The sequence below is a fragment of the Papio anubis genome, chromosome 10 (genome assembly GCF_008728515.1).
Source record: "Papio anubis isolate 15944 chromosome 10, Panubis1.0, whole genome shotgun sequence".
Classification (NCBI taxonomy): Eukaryota; Metazoa; Chordata; class Mammalia; order Primates; family Cercopithecidae; genus Papio; species Papio anubis.
Window position 1 is genome coordinate 2,898,991 of NC_044985.1, and position 22,431 is coordinate 2,921,421.

The 22,431-nt window shown below is 41.0% G+C and overlaps 2 protein-coding genes across 2 annotated transcripts in view; one reads left to right on the top strand and one right to left on the bottom strand.

Annotated features, from left to right (window-relative positions):
• Window positions 1-7,115: 7,115 nt before the first annotated feature.
• LOC116269131 (collagen alpha-1(I) chain-like) lies at window positions 7,116-9,376 on the bottom strand. The gene is made up of 4 exons (XM_031651150.1): window positions 9,237-9,376; window positions 7,784-9,082; window positions 7,530-7,646; window positions 7,116-7,418 (listed from the first exon to the last, which is right to left on the bottom strand). The coding sequence occupies exons 1-2, from the start codon at window positions 9,374-9,376 to the stop codon at window positions 8,362-8,364; spliced, it is 861 nt and encodes a 286-aa protein (XP_031507010.1). The 3' UTR covers window positions 7,116-7,418; window positions 7,530-7,646; window positions 7,784-8,361.
• Window positions 8,530-22,431, top strand: part of MAP3K2 (mitogen-activated protein kinase kinase kinase 2) — an 89,768-nt gene continuing 75,866 nt past the window's right edge. Inside the window, exon 1 of the mRNA XM_021923471.2 lies at window positions 8,530-9,054. The gene's annotated coding sequence lies outside the window, so the exon portion shown is untranslated. The remainder of the gene's footprint in view (window positions 9,055-22,431) is intronic.

The window sequence follows — 22,431 nt, forward strand, 5'->3', positions numbered from 1 at the left end:
ATATTTCACTGTATTTAAACATTGTTTTTAAATGGACTTGTTTTGAGACAGAACTCATGTGGTTTTGATGCATTTTTCCGGATGATTAGTGATGCTGAGCATTTTTTTTTCTATACCATTGGCCATTTATTTACATGTCTCCTTATGAGAAATGTCTATTTATTTACGTTTCTTGCCCACTTTTTAATGGGATTATTCATTTTTCTGCTATTGAATTGTTTCCTTGTATATTCTGGATATTAGCCCCTTGTTGGATGAATAGTTTGCAAATATTTTTTCCCATTCAACAGGTTGTCTGTTCATTCAGTTGTTTCCTTTGCTGTGCAAAAGCTTTTTAGTTTTACTAAGTTCCATTTGTCTATTTTTGTTTTTGTTGCCTGAGAAATCTGATGTTTTAAAAGCCTATCTTCTACTATAATAACTCAGAATGCACTAACTCAGATAGCTCATTTGATTGAAGGACCGCTGGGTCCTTCTCTTAAATGGAAGCTCTCCCCCAACAGCAATCCATAACATTCCTTTGCATTGTATTGGTAAAGTGAGCAAAATTAGGTTAAGCTGTGACAAGTGCTAAAGGAACAAGAAAGGGACAGCCATTCCGTGGCAAGTGTGTGAGTTTCACGTCTCAGAGTTGAAGTTAGCACAGGTACTCCGGTGGGCTCGCTCACTCTACCTCAAGCACTAAGGGCAAAAACCACTCTCTCGCCATTGCGTTTTCCAGCAGCCAAGAAGTTACCAAGAGCACTATGTCCGTTGCATGAACATCTTTCATTAAAAAAACTAGAATAAAGTTAAATTTTTAAATATACTTCCAGATACTGAAAATTATGTTTGTAAGTATAAGAGAAAATAAGTGAAACTACTTATGTTAGCTGGGTGCGGTGGCCCACGCCTGTAATCCCAGCACTCTGGGAGGCTGAGGCGGGTGGATCACTTGAGGTCCGGAGTTTGAGACCAGCCTGGCCAACATGGTGAAACCCCATCTCTACTAAAATACAAAAAAAAAATCAGTTGGGCGTGGTGGCATGTACCTGTAGTCTCAGCTACTCAGGAGGCTGAGGCAGGAAAATTGCTTGAACCTGGGAGGTGGAGGTTGCAGTGAGCTGAGATCACACCATTGCACTCCAGTCTAGGTGACAGAGCGAGACTCTGTCTCAAACAACAACAACAACAAAACCCACAAAAATTAGCCAGGCATGGTGGCACACGCCTGTAATCCCAGCTACCTGGGAGGCTAAGGTGACAGAATCATTTGAACCTGGGAGGCGAAGGTTGCAGTGAGCTGAGATGATGCTATTGTACTCCAGGCTGGGTGACAAAGTGACACCCTGTCTCAAAAAAAAAAAAAAAAAAAAGAAGAAGAAGAAAGAAACTACTTATGCCATGTTAAGTGAAAACAGTAAGATACAAAATTGCATGTATAGGACAGATCACAACTATTCATACCTAAGAACTATTTTAAAATGTATCTAAAAATAAAAAAATACCAGCACAAGAAAGATTTATGAATAGAGAAAAACTGAATAGAAAGAGAACTATAGAAGGAATGAGTTTTTTCTTTTTCTTGTGTTTTCCATATTTTCTATTATAAATATATATACCAATGGAAAATATACAACAAACATAATGTTAAAGTAAGAAGTTAATGTACTAGCAACTGATGGATAAAAGAATTAGAGCTGATCAAGATTACAGAGAATTCAAGACAACTGTCTGTTAGAAACCTTGTCACATTGCCTCTTTCCACACTTAGAAAATTTTGTGGGCATTCCACACGCAGAAATCCCAGAAATAACTTTTGTTTGGCTGTGGCAGCACTGTGAACTTTTAAAAATCAGATTTACTAATGTTCTGCTTCTTGTAACAGTGAAGTGGCCCTGGGGATAATCATAATAGATTTTTGGAAGATCATTTACATATGGGGTAGGCCCTACAATCCACTCTGGTCCCCCAAGTCTTGCCTCTCCACGAGCTTCTCAGGGCCAACACAGTTGGCTGCTAGGCAACAACCATCCATCTCTCAGCTCCCTTGTAACCTAACCCGGCTTCTGCTTAGATATAGCCAGGCAGTGTGCCCAGCCCCAGGTGGACCTCGGGTGGGCTGAACCCATCATGGTGATCCTGACTTCTATGTCATAGCCATGTGACCCAATTCTCAGCCAACAAAATACTATTAGCAGTCGGCTCAGCTACTGGGACAGTCATTTACACCTCCCATGAGAAAGTACACAGCCCTGTGGTCCAGATTAGGGAGGGGATTCTGCTCCCAGAGCCACCATTCCTGTGTATGGCCCCATGTCCTGACTCTCCAAGATGGCCTGCAAGTACTCCAGTGCGGGAGGAAGGGACAAGGAAAGACGTAAAAGCAGTAGTCTCTTAAGAAAGGGACTCTCAATGAAGGTCTCTGGATGGACACACTTCAGTTGACTTCCCTTTTGCCTGTACTTAGTCACCTGGTCACATTTAGTTGCAAGGGAGCTAGGGAATGAACTCTTTATTATAGGAGTCCTATATGCTCAGATAAAATTTGATTACAATGGGAAGAGGAGAATAAACTTGGGGGCACAGTTAGCAGACATTGCTGCAAAAACAAAATGAGTAGTCTGCTGGGAGGCTGATGGGAAATACTATCCATAATGAAAAGAGAATCCTTTGCACACCCAGCACCAGATATTGGTCTCTAACACCATTCTGCAACAAAAGAAACCAAGGCCCTTTGGAAAAATGGCTGATTTTAGACTGGGACAGGAAATATTCAAGATGATCTTGGAGTGCTGGCAGTGCCAGAAAGCAAAGAAGTGCTGAAAAGTAAAAAAACAAATGAACAAACAAACAAAAACACACACACAAAAAAAACATAATGAGGTGTATCGAAGGGACACAGGAGACAAATCAAAGTGCTCCCAATGGCCAAACCCAGAATAATTAGAGCAACAAAATAAGTAATGTTAGTATTAGATTATAACCCAGAGCATAAAATATATACCCACAAGTCTATATTAATATAAATAAAAGATTACATAATAAGTAAACAGAGGAGAAGAGACAAATCTCACATGCAGAAGAATTTCTAGTAATTTGTGCAGATACTTTGAACTCAAGGAGGTGGAGCATAGCTCCCCACTCCTTAGGTGTGGGCTGGGCATAGTGACTTCCTTGCAAAGAGTATGGTATGGAAAGAGGTAAATAGAGAGTGGCTTTACGGGGAAGAAACCTGACAAACACTATATCAGGCAGGTGATCAAGCTCAACACCAAGTCATAAATCATACTGACAGTACATACCTGCTATGGTTTGAATATGTCCCCCAAAGGTCATGTTTTGGAAAGTTGATCCCCAATGCAACAGTGTTAGAAGGTGGGACCTTTAAGAGGTATTGAAGTTATGATTAAGTTATGAGGGCAGAGCCCTCATGAATGGATTAATGTCATTATCTAGGGAATGGGTACCTTATAACAGGATGAGTTTGACCCTTCTTCCTCTTTCTCTCATCTTTTCTTTGCCCTTCCCCCGCAGGATGACACAGCAAGAAGGTTCTTGCCAGACATCGGTCCCTCGATCTTGGACTTCCCAGGCTTCAGAACTGTGAGAAATACATTTCTGTTCATTACACATTACCCAGTCTGTGGTATTTTGTTATAGTGGCACAAAATGGACTAAGACAATGGACTCCCTTTGATAGGATGTGATAAAGATGGCACTTTACTTCAGTGGTCTCCTTCCCCAGAACTCATAACCTCAGTGTCATCATAAGAAAAACATTAGATGATTCACAATTGAAGACTATTCTACCAAACGCCTAACCAGTACTCCTCAGCACTGTTAAGGCCATCAAAAACAAGGGGAACTCACAGCCAAGAGAAGCCTAAGGAGACATGATGACTAAGCATAGTGTGGTCTCCTGGATGAGATCCTGGAACAGAAAAAGGGCATTAGGAGAAAACTGAGGACATCTAAATAAAGTATGGACTTCAGTTAATGATAATGCGTCAATATTGGTTCACTAGTTATGACAAATGTACTATACTAATACAAGTTCACAATAAGCGGTGTATTAGTCTGTTCTCACACTGCTATGAAGAACTACCTGAGACTGGGTAATTTATGAAGAAGAGAGGTTTAATTGACTCCCAGTTACACAGGCTATACAGAAAGCAAGGCTGGGAGGCCTCAGGACACTTAAATCATGGTGGAAAGTAAAGGGGAAGCAGGCACATCCTACCGTGGCAGAGCAGAAGAGAAACATCAAAGGGGGAAGGGCTACACACTTTTAAACAACCACATCTTGTGAGAATTCACTTGCTATCACAAGAAGAGCAAGGGGGAAATCCACCCCATGAGGCAATCACCTCCACCAAGGCCCCTCCTCCAACACTGGGAATTACAATTTGACATGAGATTTGGGTGATGATACAAAGTCAAACCATATCAATAGGAGAATATGAACGCTGAATGTGGGTACAGAAGTCTCTGTACTATCGTCTCACTTTTTCTTTAAATCTAAAACTGTTCTTGTAAACAAAAAATAAAATTCTAAGGCCCCCCAACCACCTGAATAGACCCTTCCTCTTGGCCAAGGGCAGTCCAATGTTAACCTGAAAAAACTAGTTCAGGCTGTGATGGAAAGGGGTGGCCGGACATGCCTCATTCTACCCTCTTCCCTTTTGGAATTCCTGATAGAACAGACTCTTTAAGTCCGATAAGAAACACATACGATCTATTCTTTCTGAAGCCTGCTATCGGGAGGCTTCATCCACATGACAAAACCTCAGTCTCCACAACCCCTTACCATAACCCAGACATTATCTTCTATTGATAGTAACTCTTTCAACCAATTGCCAATCAGAAAATCTGTGAATCCATCTATGACTTGGAAGTCCCCACTTCCAGTTGTCCTGACTTTCTGAACCAATGTACACCTTACATGTATTGCTTGCTGCTTTATGTCTCCCTAAAATGTATAAAACCAAGCTGTAATCTGGCTATCTTGGGCACATGTTCTCAGGATCTCCTGAGGGCTGTATCACAGGCCATGGTCACTCATACTTGGCTCAGAACAAATCTCTTCAATTACAGAGTTTGACTCTTTCGTCAACATTCTAAAACAAAACATTTATTTTAAAAAAGAGTGAAGGAAAGAAACAGAGGGACAGTTCCCCCTTCTTTTCTGTGTAGGAAGTCATGATGTTTGGAGCTGAGATGGCCATCTTTTGATTCTCAATATGCCTGTTCACAGCCCTAACCAACCTTGGACCCCTCTACTGGATTTTTGTTATGTGATAAAATTAATCTCACGGTTTAAGCTGTTTTGGGCCAGGTGTCTTGTTCATTGCAGTTGAACGCATCCCAACGAACAGTACTCATATCATTTTCACGGCCACAGCTGTGGTTCAGACCTTTAGACCTTTATCTCCCTTCCTAGCAGTTTGGCCCGCTCTACTATCCTTCCTTCCCAATCTCCTGGCAGCTCTCTTCCTTCTCTAGCTTCACCCCTGCCTGCATTTCTCCCAAAACCCAGTGGCCAGCAACTCTTGCCATTCCTAGGCAGGGCATGTTCCCTCATAATTCCAAGCTTGGACACACAGGATTCCCTCTGCCTGGAATGCAGACTCCTCCATCCTTATTTCTTCCAGCAATTAACTACCCCCATTCAAGTTTCAGTTGCCAGCCATGGCACGATATGTGGCCAGCAAGATTCTAAGATGTCCCTGCAGATCCGTGACGGCTGGTGTACATAGCCTGCATAACCCTCAGTACTGTGAATATAACGAATTATACACCTATGATCAGGTTATGTTATGTGACAATGTTGATGTTAAGAACAGATTGTCAGTGTGCCTGATCTAATCACATGCACTCTTTCAAAGCTGGGCGCGGTGGCTCACGCCTGTAATCCCAGCACTTTGGGAGGCCAAGGTGGGCGGATCACGAGGTCAGGGGTTCGAGACCAGCCTGACCGACATGGTGAAAACTCATCTCTACTAAAAATACAAAACTTAGCCGGCGTGGTGGCGCACGCCTGTAATCCCAGCTACTCAGGAGGCTGAGGCAGGAGAATTTCTTGAACCCGGGAGATGGAGATTGCAGTGAGCCGAGATTGCACCACTGCACTCCAGCCTGGGCGACAGAGTGAGACTCCATCTCAAAAATAAAATAAAATAAAATAAAATTAAAATAAAAGCAGAGCGTTTTCTCTGGCTGGGAGCAAAAGAGGAAGTTAGACAGAGATCTGATGTAGGAGGATGTTTGGCACGCAAGAAGGTCTCTGTCGCTGGCTTTCAGGATGGAAGGGGTTATGTGGAAGGATGGAAGGAATGCAGGTGACCTCCGGAACTGTAGGCAGGCTCAGGAAATGGGGATGTCAATCCTACAACCACAGGAAACTGAATTGTGCCTAAAAGAAGAATGAGCTTGGAAGATCTTTGCAAGAAGTCAGCCCAGCTGATACCTTGATTTCAGCCTTGCAATATACCCTGAGTAGAGAACTCAACCTTGCCCCTGTGCAAACTTCTGATCCATATAACTGGGAGCTAATAAACTGACACTGTTTTAAGTCACTAAGTCTGTGGCGGTTTGTTGTTATGCAGCAACAGAAAAGGAACACGCCACATCTCCTCTCTGAAGTCATCTCTCACTTCCCCAGGCACACCTGTGACATCTTCCTCTTGCCACTGTGGCACCTGATACACATCCCTCCCATGATGCAGGTCACAGTGTGTTATCATTTTCCATTTACCTGTCTGCCTTCCTCACAGGATTCTGAGTTCCTGGGCAGTGGGGACTATATAATTTTATCACTGTAATCTCAGGTACAGAGTAGGAAGGTGAAAAAATATTCATTGAATGATGGTTTCATCAAGAAAAAAATCCCAAGATCACTAATTTGTAATCATATATACTAAAATAACCAAAGATGTCAGAGATTTAACATCTAAGCAAGAGGAAAAGTCACCAATATAAAAGAGAATGGCAAAAAAGAAAGAATAGGTATTATAACTATACGCATGGGATGTTTCTGAGGAACCCAGAGGTGAATGAAGTCCCCAGGGGTGGTAAATGAGGGAAGGAAGTGGAGAAATGAGCAGAACTATGAGGGGAAAAAATTTATCTCTGGATTACTTAGTAAACAAACACGTTTTTATTGAATGCTTGGTTTGTGGTGACCCTATAACTGTGGCGAACAATATCGATGTTTCAGATTTAAATACTATCCTCAGGCATTCCAAGACCCTCCTTTCTGTGGCATACAGATCTTTGAATGTTAGATTCAAGAAGGTCTTAGATTTATGCATAAAAGTCCTCCATTTTTTAAACAAATAGAAGCAAACTGATTTTCCACTGAGCTCTGTGTTTCTGAGGTGCACATCCTTGTTCCTGTGCCTTTGACACCTCTGTTAATGAATCTGTAATAAAGATTCCTGGAGGAAACCCAGAGATAGTTTGACACTGCACAACAGTTTCTCCCTCAGTCTCTGCCGCACAAGTGCCAGCTCCCTTGACCCTCAACCCAAGTTGGGATAGCTCCTTACCTCTGGGTCGGTGAGTCCCATTCCCATCTCTCTCATCTCAAATGCTGCAGTGGAAATATGGTCTGGAATATGCATGAAAGGGGTGGATCCAGCATATACCAAGAAACCAAGTAGAAGCTAAACAGGGAGGAATGGTACAGGAAGTTGTAAGGGGTATTTAAGGAAGGGAGAAGAGGGGGCGGAAAGATGCTTTCTGGATCAAAGTAGGGTGAAAACCTCGGGATGCAGGTTAGGCACACCACGGAGGGCCTCACCGCTAGTCTGATTAATTTGCATTTTATCCTGCGGGCGATGAGGAGCGAAGGAAAGGGTTTTAGACTCTAGCTTTGGGGGTGGGGTGTCAACTCATGTCTCTGGGCTGAAGTTTCCACATCTGTTAAGCTGGAGAAGTAATACTTGCTGGGCCAACCAATGTACACAACCATTGTTACAACCACGTATCGATGGTGATAAAAACTAAACAGAAAACACAAATAACACTTAGCCGGTCTCCAAGGGGGTGGTTTAAGGTTAGGTGGCAAGCCTGAAGTAATTTCTAAAGTCCCTTGGGAATAAAATTCTGAAACTTGAACCATAAATTAAGAGGCAGATGGCTTTTCTCTTTGCAAACGACCTGCCACAGACTCAGTCCGTCACTGCCTCTGCTAGCTCTGCTACCCTTGGGCCCCGTCCGCAACCCACGTGGGAGATCTTTCACGGGATCTACTCGGATGTCTGGGATCGAGACAACCCAGGTGCGTATGCGCCGCGCACACTGAACAGCGCAGGCTGCCCGAGGCCATGGGGCGGGGCCGAGGCCGGGGCGGAGCCAGGACTGGGAATCCCCGCGCCGTCAGGCCGGTGGGGGCCGGGCGTGTGTGTGGGCGTGGCGGGCCTCTGCGCAGGCGCCGACCCACTCCCCAGAGCCGGGCGCGCGCCCGCGACGGGTTCCGCTACCGGCGGGCGGAGGGGTGCGCGCGCACGAGCGAGCGGCCGTGACGTGCGCCGCGCTACGCCCGACGTCACGAGTCCGTGTGTAGTGGCGGCCGGGCTGCCTGCCCTCAGCGGCGGCGCCTGACGAGGGTGCCGCGGCCGTTGGGCGCAGCGTTCGGGGATTGCACGGCCCGCGGCGCCGACGAAGACTACGACCAGGAAGCTCGGCTCCCTTGTCCGCGGAGTCGCCACTCCCGCCTCTTCTCCGGTCTCTGGCGACGCGGGCCCGCGGCTTCCCCCTTTCCTGCCCGACTCCCCGCGGGCCTCGGGGTTGCAGCGGCGAGAAGCACCGAGGAGCGCCAGGAGGACCCGGCCGGCCGCGAGGATTGACGCGCCCGCCACCCCGCCCGGCCCAGGCTTCATGTGAAAGAGGGACGGGCCTGGCCCCGAGGCCCGCGCCCGACTCCTCGCGCGCCCCTCCGGCCCCCGGGGGCCCCGCGGCCGCCCCCGACCGGGGGCCGCGGTGACAGGCCGCGCTGGGGCGGAGGGGCGGGCTCGGCGGGGGCGGCCCCTCCTTGGGCCTGCGGCTCTCTACGTCCCTGCGGAGCTGCCGGTACGTGCGTGTGTGCGTGCGCGCGCGTCTGCGCTTGTGTGTGTGTGTGTGTGTTTGTGTGTGCGCGCGCGTGTGTGTTGGGGGCCGCGGGCTGGGCGCCGGGAGGGGGCTGGCGGCGGCCTAAGCGCCGCTCCAGGGGCGGAGATTTCGCTGGGTGATTGCCTAACTGAGGGAGGGCGGACCTTGGGCCCCCTGCATCCAGTGCTGAAGCCCAGGTCAGCGCGAAGTAGGCTGCTGGGCTGTTCGCTGTCAGACACGTACCCTGCAGAGATTTTAGAAGGAAGGTTGCAGCTGGTCTTGCGATGAAGCAGAAATGGTACATGCAGTGAACGAAAAAGTGCTTGTCTTTGCACTGTCACAGTGTGGTAATCTTTTGATGTAATGTTGTTTCCCCCTTTTCACGGAATATTTAGGTAGCATTTACGGTGCCCTTAGTCTGCGCCCGGCAGTTGTCATGTCTTACTTCTCTTCCTCTTCCCAGCCCAGTGAAGTGGGTATATCGCCCCATTTTACAGATGAAAACTTGAGGCCCAGAGAGATTAAGGCATTTGTCCAAGGTCATGAAGCTGGTAATCCAGGAAGGCTTGGTTCGAATATGCAGATGCCTTTTTGTAAGACAGTATTTCTTGCAAAAATAAATACGTTGAGAAAATGAGACTAACTGGGCAGTTTCTTTAATGGGACAAATTCTAAACACATAGACACAGTTTAGTTTTCCTTAAGTAAGATCTTCGATGTCTTTTGCCAAACCATTTTCTTGGCTTAAAAAAAAAAAAATTTAAAGGATGGCTTCATATACCTTTACTTTTTGCGTACTAGTACTGGACAGAAAAAATTACTCTCTTACAAAAAAGAAATACATTTGGTAAAACAGCATTGATCTTGAAAAGTTACAAATTTACTTTTGTAGTTTGACCTTGATGCCCAAAGGGAACTCACAGTTGGGTTATTTGCTTGAGATTTCCTTGTTGCAAAATTTGTTGCTGGATTATGTGGCAATTTAGTGATTTGTTAGTTGTCTTATGCAATGTTTTTTAGTTTGATGTGAAATTTTAATATCGTAGAAAGTTTGATGGTGTGATTCTTTTTTCATTTGTATGGAGTGCTACTAATCAGTGTTTATAAGCTAACTGAAAATTCTCATTTTAGCATGAGTTTTGTATTTTTTTAAACTATGGTGAGAGGAAAAAATAAGGAGCCAGAGCTCTGTACTGAAAAAAAGTCGATACATTTCCTTGAGTAATTGTAGCTTTGTGCATAATTGCAAATGTTTAACAAATCTATTGATGCCCAATTATACTAGTCTGTAATTTTCCTAGTATATTATCAAGTTGAAGAAAATTTGTGATCTTGCAATCTCTGTGGAGAAAAGGTGAAATTACAAAGTTAACGTGAATGGTTTACAGATTGATTTGTTGTTTGGTTAAAATATAAACATGTTGAATCTTATTGAATTATGTTGTATCTGGTATCATTATAGAATGGTTATCCATGTGCCTGTTTTGAGAAACTAGCTGTTAAAGACATATCTTAAATAATTGGATTGCATTAGAGATTGAATCTTTTAAGCAATGTTTTAGGTGGAGCTTTTGTTTCTCATTTACTTTATTGGTACCAAAGGGGTAAACTAATAGGTGCTGTATTAAAATAAAGTCATGTTTGATACTCTGCATTTCTTACAGCGTTGGTTTCAGGTTGATTTTCTCTTTCCCTATAGAATTGGAGCTATTTCCCCCCACCTCCCACTTTTTATTATCAGACAATTTCGAGTATGCAGAAAATCTGGTAGTAGTAAACCACTTGTATCATGATCCTGTAGATAAAACGTTTGTTGGTATCTTGCCATATTTGCTTTATCTATAAATACATGTACAGACATACCTTAGAGATTGTGGCTTTGGTTCTAGACCACTACAATAAAGCGAAATAAGTGAGTCACATAAATTTTTTAGTTTCACAGTGGATATAAAGTTATGTTTGCAATATATTGTAGTCTATTGTGTGCAATGGCATTATGTCTAAAAAATGTATATACCTTAATTTAAAAATTATTTATTGCTAAAAATTGCTAAAGAACATTTGAGCCTTTAGAGAGTTGTAATCTTTTTGCTGGTGGAGGGTCTTGCCTCCATGTTGATGGCTGCTGACGAGTAAGGGTGGTTGATAAGGGTTGGTTGGTGAAGTTTGGGATGGCTGAGGCAATTTCTTAAAATAAGACATTAGTGAAGTTTGCCGCATCGATGGACTCTTCCTTTCATGAAAGATTTCACTTTAGCATGTGATACTATTTGATAACATTTTGCTCACCATAGTACATTTTTCAAAATTGGAGTCAGTCGTTTCAAACCCTTTATCCACTAATTGCTTATCAACTATCATCTAAGTTGCTTATCATTGCTTTATCAACTAAGTTTTTGTAATATTCTGAGTCCTTTGTTGCCACTTCAATAATATTCACGTCATCTTCACTAGGAGTAGATTCCGTCTCAAGAAGCCACTTTCTGTCCAGGTGTAACGGGATCACACTTATAATCCCAGCAGTTTGGGAGGCTGAAGCAGGAGGATTGCTTGCACCAAGGAATTCAAGAACAGCGTCGGCAACATGGCAAAATCTCATTAAAAAAAAATACAAAGGTTGGCCGGGTGTGGTGATTTGGGAAGCTGAAGCAGCAGGATTGCTGGAGTCGGGGAGGTCTGGGGTGCAGTGAGCTGTGACACTGCACACCAGCCTGTGCAACAGAGCAAGACCCTGTCTCAAAAAAAAAAAAAAAAAAAAGCCACTTCGTTTCCTCATCCATAAGAAGCAGCTTTTCATCCATTCAAGTTTTAGCTCCACTTCTAATTGTAGTTCTCTTGCTGTTTCTATCACATCTGCAGTTAGTTCCTCCACTGAAGTCTTGAACCCCTCAAAGTCATCCATGAGGGCTGGAATCAGCTTCTTCCACATTCCTGTTAATGTTGGTATTTTGATGTCCTCCCATGAATCATCAGTTTTCTTTTTTTTTTTTTTTTTTGAGACGGAGTCTCGCTCTGTCACCCGGGCTGGAGTGCAGTGGCCGGATCTCAGCTCACTGCAAGCTCCGCCTCCCGGGTTTACGCCATTCTCCTGCCTCAGCCTCCGGAGTAGCTGGGACTACAGGCGTCTGTCACCTCGCCCGGCTAGTTTTTTGTATTTTTTTTTTCTTTAGTAGAGACGGGGTTTCACCATGTTAGCCAGGATGGTCTCGATCTCCTGACCTTGTGATCCGCCCGCCTCGGCCTCCCAAAGTGCTGGGATTACAGGCTTGAGCCACCGCACCCGGCCTAAATCATCAGTTTTCTTAATGGCATCTAGAATGATGAATCCTTTCCAGGAGGTTTTCAATTTACTTTGCTCAGATCTATCAGAAGAATCTGATCACTGTTTATGGTAGTTATAGCCTTACAAAATGTATTTCTTTTGTTTTTCTTTTTTTAGTTTCACAGTGCATATAAAGTTATGTTTACAATATACTGTAGTCGTCAAGTGTGCAATGACATTGTAAAAAAGCAATGTATACACCTTAATTAAAAATTATTTGTTGCCAAGAAATGCTGAAAAAACATCTGAGCCTGGCTCAGGCTAGCCTAATTTTTTATTTTTATTTTTAGAGTTAGCATCTCACTGTATTGCTCAGGCTGGTTGCAAAGTCTTGGCCTCAGATGGTCCTCCCACCTGGGCCTCCCAAAATGTCGAGATTACAGGCATGAGCCATTGTGCCTGGCTGTATTTCTTAAATTAATGAGACTTGATGGAAGCATCCAAATTGGAAAAGTCAAAATACCCTATTCCCTGATGACATGATCTCTCTTATTTTTAGAAAAACCTAAAGATGCCACCAAAAACCTCTTAAATTTGACAAATAATCCAGTAAAGTGTCAATACAAAATCAATGTACAAAAATGAGGAGCATTTCCATACACCAATAATGATCCAACTGAAAACCAAATCAAGAAAGCTATCTTCAAAAAAAGAAAAAATCCACCTAGAAATGTATTTAACCAAGGAGGTGACAGATCTCTATAAGAACTACAAAGCCCTGATGTAAGAAATTGTAGATGACACAGACAAATGGAAAAACATCCCATACTCGTTGATTGGAAGAATCGGTTTTGTCAAAATGACCATACATCCTGATATGGGTTGTTTGTCTCCTCCAAATCTCATGTTGAAATGCAATCGCCATTGTTGGAAGTGGGGCCTGGTGGGAGGGGACTGGATCATGGGGGTGGGTCCCTCCTGAATGGCTTAGCACCATCCCCTTGATGATGAGCAAGTTCATGTGAGATCTGGTTGTTTAAAAATGTGTGACATCTCTCCACTCTCTCTCTTGCTCCTGCTCTTGCCAAGTGATGTCCTTGCTCCTGCTTTGCCTTACGTCATGAGGCCTCGCCAGAGGCCAAGCAGGTGCCAGCATCATGCTTCCTGTACAGCCTGCAGAACTGTGAGCCAATTAAACCTCTGTTCTTTGTAAATTACCCAGCCTGAGGTATTTCTTTAGAGCAGTGCAAGAATAGCCTAATACACTACCCAAAGCAATCTACAGATTGAAGGCAATCCCTATCAAAATACCAATGTCAGTTGGGTGGAGTGGCTCATGCCTGTAATGCCAGCACTTTGGGAGGCAAAGGCAGGTGGATCACCTGAGGTCAGGAGTTCGAGACCAGCCTGGCCAACATGGTGAAAACCTGTCTGTACTAAAAATACAAAAATTAGTGGGATGTGGTGGCAGTAGTCCCAGCTACTTGTGAGGCTGAGGCAGGAGAATCGCTTGAACCCAAGAGATGGAGGCTGCAGTAAGCCAAAGTCGTGCTGCTGCACTTCATCCTGGGCAATGGAGTGAGTCTCTGTCTCAAAAACAACAAAACAAAACAAACATTCTTCACAGAACTAGAAAAAACAATTCTAAAATTCATATGAAACCAAAAAGCCCGAATACCCAAAGCAATCCTAAGCAAAAGGAACAAAGCTGTAGGCACCACATTACCTGACATCAACTTATACTGCAAGCCTGTAATAACCAAAACAGCATGGTACTGATAGAAAAACAGCCACATCCATCGGTGGAACAGAATGGAGAACCTAGAAATAAAGCCACATATTTACAGTTAACTGATCTTTGACAAAGTTGACAAGAACACAGACTGGGGAAAGGATGCCTTCCTTCAATTATGGTGCTGGGAAAATCGATCGCCACATGTAGAATAATGAAACAGAACCCTTTCGTCTCAAAAATCAACTCCAGATGGATTCAGGACTTAAATGTAAGATGTGAAGTTATCAAACTACTAAAAGAAAGCCTAGGGAAAACTTCTGGCCATTGGTCTAGGCAAAAAATTTGTGACTAAAACCTCAAAAGCACAGGCAACAAAAACAAAAATAGACAAACGGGACTTAGTTGAACTAAAAAGCTTCTGCACAGTGAAAGAAAGAACAGAGTAAGTAGACGGCCTGCAGAGTGGGAGAAAATATTTGCAGACTATACATCCAATGGGAACTAACATCCAGAATTTACAAGGAACTCAGACAATTAAAAAAATAATGATAAATAATCCCATTAAAACATGAGCAAAGGACATGAATAGACGTTTTTCAAAAGAAGACATACAAATGGCCAATAGGCACTTGAAAAAATGCTCAACATTATTAATCAGAGAAATGTGACTTAAAATCACACGGAGATATCATCTTACTCCAATTGGAATGACTACTATTAAAAAGACAAAAAAAAAAAAACTGATGTTGGCAAGGATGCAGAGAAAAAGGAACTATAATACACTGGTGGTGGGAATGTAAATTAGTTTAGCCTCTAGGGAAAACAGTGTGGTGAGTTCTCAAAGAACTGAAGATAAAACTACCATTCCATCCAGCAATCCTAGTACTAGGTATCTGCTCAAAGCCAAAGAAATCATTATATCAAAAAGATACCTGCAGTTCTGTGTTTATCACAGCACTATTCACAGTAGCAAAGATATGGAATCAACCTAATTGTCTATCGGCAGATGACTGGATAAAGTAAATGTGGTATATATACACAATGGAATACTATTCAGCCATGAAAAAGAATACAGTCATGTCTTTTGTAGCAACACAGATGGAACTGGAGGACATTATCTTACGTGAAACAAATCAGACACAGGAAAATAAATACCTCATATTCTCACTTCTAAGTGGGAGCTAAATGATGTGTATGCATGGACATAGAGTGTGGAATGATAGATAATTGGGACTCAGAAAAGTTGTGGGGTGGGAGTGGGTGGATGATGAGAAATTACTTAATGGGTGTAATGTACTTTATTTGGCTGATGGATACCCTAAAAGCCCTAACTTCACCACTACACAATCTATGCATGTAACAAAATTATACTTGCACTCAGTAAATGTATACAAATACAAATGGAAATAATTTTTCTTTTTTTCTTTTTTGAGACGAAGTTTCACTCTGTCACCCAGGCTGGAGTGCAATTGCACAATCTCAGCCCATTGCAACCTCCGCCTCCTGGGTTCTCCTCAGCCTCATGAGTAGCTGGAATTACAGGCATGTGCCACCACGCCCAGCTAATTTTGTATTTTTAGTAGAGATGGGGGTTTCACCATGTTGGTCAGGCTGGTCTTGAACTCCTGACCTCAGATGATCTGCCCACCTCGGCCTCCCAAAGTGCTGGGATTACAGGTGTGAGACACTGTACGCGGCCGGATATAATTTTTTAACAGAACAGTGGGTGTGCTGGGGTGGCTGTTGGAATGTCACTGTTCTTAGGACTTTAAGATACATGTTTGTACACAAAGACTTGAAAGTTGAAGTGACTCCTTCATCCAAGGACTGCAGTATGAATGTTGTGTTAGAAGGCGTGGAGACAACATTAGTCTTGTACATCTTCATCAGAGCTCTTGGGTGACTAGATGCACTGTCAGTAAGCAAAAGGAATCCTTATTTCTGAGCAGTAGGTCTCAACAGTGGGCTTAAAATATTCATTAAAGCATGCTATAAACAGATATACTGTCAGTCATCCAGGTTTTGTTTGATTGCCACAGTACAGGCAGAGTAGATTTGGCATAGTTTTTAAAGACCCTAAGACTTTCAGAGTGGTAAATGAGCACTGGGTTCAGCTTAAAGTCGTCAGCTGCATTACCCTTAAGACAATCAGGCTATCCTTTGAAGCTTTGAAGCCAGGCGTTGATTTCTTTTCTCTAGCTGTGAAAGTCCCACATGCCGCCATCTTCCAATAGAAGGCTGTTTCGTTGCCACTGAAAACCTGATGTTGAGTGTAGACACCTTCATCAGCTAGATCTTCTGGATAACTTGCTGCACCTTCCACATTAGCACTTGCTGCTTCACCGTGCACTTTTATGTTATGGAGGTGTCTTTCTTTAACTTCCTGAGCTGTCCTCTGCTAGCATCCGACTTTTCTTCTGCAGTTTGCTCACTTCCCTCAGCTTTCATAGAATTGGAGAGAGTTAAGGCCTTGCTCTAGATTGGACTTTGGTATAAGGAAATGTGGTTAGTTTGATCTATCCAGACTAGTAAAACTTTGTGTGTCAGCTAATAAGGCTGTTTTGCTTTCCTATCATTTGACGTGCCTTCCCTACTAATCTTAATCATTTCTCGCTTTTGATTTAAAGTGGGAGTTGTGTGAGTCTTCCTTTCACTTGAACACTTAGAGGCCACTGTAAGGTTATTAATTGGCCTAATTTCATTTAATAATGATAATGATTGTGTTTCAGGAAATACGGAGACCCAAGGAGAGGGAAAGAGAGGGAGATGAGGACTGGATGGTGGAGCAGTCAGAACACACCCAACATTTATTCAGTTCATTGTCTTATATTGACATGATTTGTGGCGCCCCAAAGCAATTACAATAGTAACATCACAAATCACTGATCACAGATGACTGTAGCAGATATAATAACAATGAAAAAGGCTGAAATATTGCAAGACTTACCAAAGTATGGTACAGATACACAAAGTGAGCACACAGTGCTGTTTGAAAAATGGTACCAATAGACTTGGATGATGCAGGGTGTCACAAACTTTCAATTTGTAAGAAAGCACATTATTATCTGTGAAGCACAATGAAAAGTGAAATAAAACAAGGTATGCTTCTACTGAAAGAAAAAAACTATCAAACTAGAATTCTAGACCCTGGAACTATATATTTAAAAAATAAAGGAGAAATAAACATTTCCAGATATTTAAAAAAATAACTATGAAGCAGAATAAAATGAAGCTCAATAAAATGAGATATATTTGTATATTATTTCCAACTGAACTGTTTGAAACTAAGCTATGGACATTATGACATTTTACCCCTCAGTATGTCACATGCCTCCCTTAAAGTTAAGGACATTTTTTTACATAGCCAAAATACCATTATTGTTACTTTTCTTAGGTGTGATAATTCTTTAATATACTCTAATATATATCCATATTTACATCTCATTCGTACTGAATTATAATTTGTGGTTTGTGCACCCATCCCCACCAAATCAGGAGTCCATCAAAGTTTATTCATTGCATTTGTTGTTGTCTTTTTGATCTCTTCTAATCTAGAGTAGTCTCACCTCTTACCCTCTTTAAAAATGACAATTAGTTTTTTTAAGAGATCAAGACAGTTGTCTTATAAAGTGACTCATATTCTCGATTTGTCAGATTTTCCCCCCCTATAGCATTGTTTAGCTTGTTCCTGTATTCCCTCTATACTAGTTGTTAAGTGTAAACTAGGTTTAAAGGGTCGATTAGTTTTAATTTAAACATTTTGGGCAAGAATACCTAATAAGTGATTTAATATATTTTATATGCCTCTCATTAGGAGATGTACACTGTGCAGTCCCATTATTTGTGATACTAAGTTTGATTGCTTGGTTGAGAGGAGTAAGGTGAGGTATCACTGCAGTCAGCAAGTAATCTGTGGCATGATAAATTAGCACTGTAGTGCTAGCCTGTTCTCTAGTTGTGGTATCTTTTGCAGATCCTTGTCAGGCTAACTTTTAAATTTCAGTGTTAATAAATGTTTGTTGGTCTATAGATGGAAACAAATCACAGGAACTAAAAAATATCCAGCTAGGTTAATCAGAATCTGATTTTGTGGATTTTAAAGATTTTAACAAAGAATTCAAAGTATCCTTTGTTACGAATTTTATAAGAAACCCGTCTTGAAAAAAATGGGAATAACTCAATGCTGGTCTTCCATACTCTTAAGAAGTGCATTTAAATTTTTCTTAGACAACATCTACTGCACAAGAATAGCCAGAAATACAATATAAAGGAAGGGTCGATCTACTAAAATAGGTTTTGAGAAATTGTCTCTTTTCTGATGTAATGGGAGGAGCACTGGATTGAGAATCAGATTATTCTTACCATTATATGAAGTTCAAGAATTATAAATTTTTGAGCTGGGCTGTGTAGTGCATGCCTCAGCTACTCAGGAGATTTAGGCAGGAGAATCCCTTGAGCCCAGGAGTTGGAGGGCATCCTGGGCAACATAGCAAGACCCTGTATCAAAAATCAGGAAAAAAAGAATGATAAATTTTTAAACTTTACTGCATGTTCTTATTTCATAGTGATTGCTTTAGTAATACAACTTTTGTTGTATGCACTTTAGTAAACATTTATAAGTAAACAATGAATTTCTGTTAATGAGGTATGTTTGTTACATTTAGAAGTGAACCTCATTTTTATGAAGCCAGTTATAAGTAAATCAAATATATTGTAATACAAAATTGAACTTAAAAAAACCTTTCCTCTTATTCTCAAAGTGTTGTGTGAGATGTGTGTATATATATCTCTATATCTACACACACTTAACAAATTTGAAACGTTAATTTTGTCTTTGTCTTGGATATTCCTGGGATTTATTTGGAACATTGGTTGACTGTATTTCTCTTGGTAGTTAATCACATAGTTGCTTTGTAGTATCTTTTGTATTGCTGCCTTTATTATTACTTAACTCTTAGGTTAAAGAGTTAAGATTAGGTCTTAACTCTTAATTTGTTGTTGTTGTTTATGCCTTGCCTTCCCAACTGATAGGAAGATAGGGATAGCATCTTTAGATTCCCCCTGTCACTAGCATACTGCTTTTCTTACAAGTGCTCAACAGTTACTTGTTTGAGATTCATAGTACCATAAACTTAAAAAGCACTATGAGGTTTATAAACTTTGGAATTTTTTCCATTTGTGTGGTTAGTCATTTAGTGCGGACTTTAATAGTTAATAATGACAAAAGAATAGTTGAATATATTTTATCAGTATTCTTTGTATCATTCTCAAATTAGGTCCCTTTATTGTCACTGAGAATGTTCCTAGAGCACTCCGTGCACACTTGCCTCTACCATTGTACTTGCCACACTGCACTATAATCATCGCTGTGTCCTTCAGTAGTAAGTTAGTTCATCAAGAACAGAGGCAGCATTTTATTGGTTGGTACTCCGGTGCCTAGCACAGTGCAGACAGCAGGGATCTCCTTTTGCAGTGCTGTAATATTACTTAAAAGGTGATGCCTCCCAAAATCGTTGATGATTTACAGAAGTTTTGTTTTGAATTTACTGGTTGAGTTTCCTTTATTTCTTTTTTCTCCCACATGATACTGGTTTTACTTTAGTTAAATGTAATTTTCTATGTTCTAGGCACTGATTTCAGTATACTTGTAAGATTTTAATTCATTTAATCCCTACAACAACCCAGTGAATTAGTTACTGTTATTATATCCGTAGTGCAGATGAGAAAACTGAAGCACAGGGACAATAAGCAACTTGCTTAGGTTCCCACATCTTGTCTGTGGTGGAGCTAGGACTTGAACTCAGGCAGCATGGCTCTAGAATATGTGCTCCTAACATGCTGCTTTTCTTGCTTTATCAGGGCAATGAGAAAATTGGATTTGTAATATATCTTTCATCAATCAGTATGAAAACATTCTTTGACATTTATATTATGCTGTTTAATTCATTGAGTACCTGCTATGTACCAGAGTGAGGATGGTATTTCCAGAAGGCCTTGAAGAGTCATCAACAGTTGAACTAAGTTAACAAACCTTATATGTTAACCGACTGTGCTTATAAGGTGTATTGAAAAAACTTAAAAGTATAGAAAAGATAAAATAAAGGTAGTGAATAGCTGAGACTATGAGCTTGGGATTTAGACCTGAGTGTGAGTCTCAGTTCCACTCTCTAAGTCTCACTTCTCTGTAAAATTGGGGTATAGTGTCTAATTCATAGGGTTTTAAAATGAGGTTTAAATGAGGTAATATGTTTAGGACAATGCCTAGCATATAATAAGTGTTCCAAATACATTATCAGTTATTGTAAAAATCTCTCATAATCCACATGTATTATGTCTATTTTGGTGTACAAAGAAGCTCTCTTATTTAATGTGATTGGGAGGTAGTATTTATTAAATTTTAATAAGTTATTAATGTAAGGGGAATAAAAATGATACATCCTACCTTAAATATTTATTTTGTTTTAAGAAAACATAGAGGCCAGGCACCATGGCTCATGCCTGTATTCCCAACCCTTTGGGAGGCCAAGGTGGGTGGGTCACTTGAGCCCAGGAGTTTGAGACCAGCCTAGGCAACATGAGGAAACCCTGTCTCTCCAAACAAACAAACAAACAAACACAAAATTAGGCAGACATGATAGCAAACACACTGGTAGTTCCAGCTACTCAAAAGGCTGAGGTGGGAGGATTGCTTGAGCCCGGGAGGTCGTGGCTACAGTGAGAAGTGATCATGCCACTGCTTTCCAGTCTGGGTAACAGAGTGAGACCCCATCTCAAAAACAGAAAAACCCAGAAAACAAACAAACAAACAAACAAACAAAACCATATAGATGTAAAGCAGTCTGAGTGTATGATCCATCTAGAGACGTGTGATTTTTCCTCCTTTTACAGTTGATTCACCTATACCTGATTTAACAGTTTTTTTATAATTAGCTGTTGAGTCTTTCTAAAATTCAGCTTCATTTTTAAAGAATCAACTCTTCATATTTACAATTTTACTGATTTATGTAGTATTTAAACTTAATGTTATTTTATCACAAACTGTGTTATAAACTGTAAATTATGATAACAAATATAACTAATTCTTGGTAAGTTGATGGGAACATAAATGTACTGGTCTGATAAAAAGTAAGCTTAACTAGTGGTGAATGTTCAGTAATTTATTGGAGAGAATGGAGAGTGTTGGTTAATTTGCCAAATTAGTTTGTTAAGGATGTTGGATAAGAGAAAATATTGTTGCCTTGCCTTCTAGTATCTCTGAGTAATTGGGAAAGTATTATACAGATATTTAAAAAAGGATTCAGCACTACATAATAATAATATGTCAGTTTTGTTTCAGCTCTTTCAAGTTTTTAAAATTTGTGCCTTTGGTTTTTCTTTGTATTCTGGTACCTTGAGGATGTGTAGTTTTTTAAGATCTCCATTTTCCATGTTTGTCATCTTCTCTCAGTATCTTTGCATTCTAGTAAAGCTTCTTAGGTTTGACCTCTGTAGCCACATCAGTAGTTCTTTTCTTTATACCCTCCAGTATCTAATAAAAATATTTTTTGTCTCACAGTTTTTATGGTTGGTTGTTTGTTTGTTTGTTTTGAGACAAGGTCTGTCTCTGTTGTCCAGGCTGGAAGGCAGTGGTGTGTTCTCAGCTCACTGCAGCCTCTGCCAGTTGAATCTGTATTATCTTGGCAGTCCTAGATCTCATCCATTTCCTTTTTCATGTTGTCTTTGTTTTGCATCTCAGCCTAGTCTCCTGTTTGGCTTTCTCTTCCTGTTTTATAAAGACAAGTCTTCTGGCATTGAAGCTATCATACAATTTTCTACAAATTTCAAACTGTATCTTAGGAAGCAGAGGTAATATTTGATTGTCTACTACGTGCCAGAAAATTTACATTACATTTTTAAACTTCTTAATAACTATGGTATATCATATTTTCCTGATTTTACAGGTAAGACTCAGAGTCACATAGTGAGTGCAGTTGGGATTTTGTGTGGCTCTTCCAGTTACAGCAAAGATTCCTGACATTCCTGCTGCTTCCACATTGCTCATATTCTCATTATATTCATCATTCTCTATGATAAATATATGCCCTGGAATATATATATTCTCTGTGATGAATGTGTGCACTGGAATCTTCTGGGGATAGAGCCAATGTAGTTTAAAAAAAAAAAACCACTCAAATTTAGATGCTATTCTAAATAGCTTTTATAATTGCCTACGTCTTTTATAATTGCTAAGTCAGAGTTCTGGTAAATATTTGGGTAAACTGGAATTACTTCTTTATTTGTATTACATATGCTTTTCAGTGGGATGACAATAAACTCATCTATTTTAAATACATTTTATGGGAAGTAGGTTCATTTTTCTGAT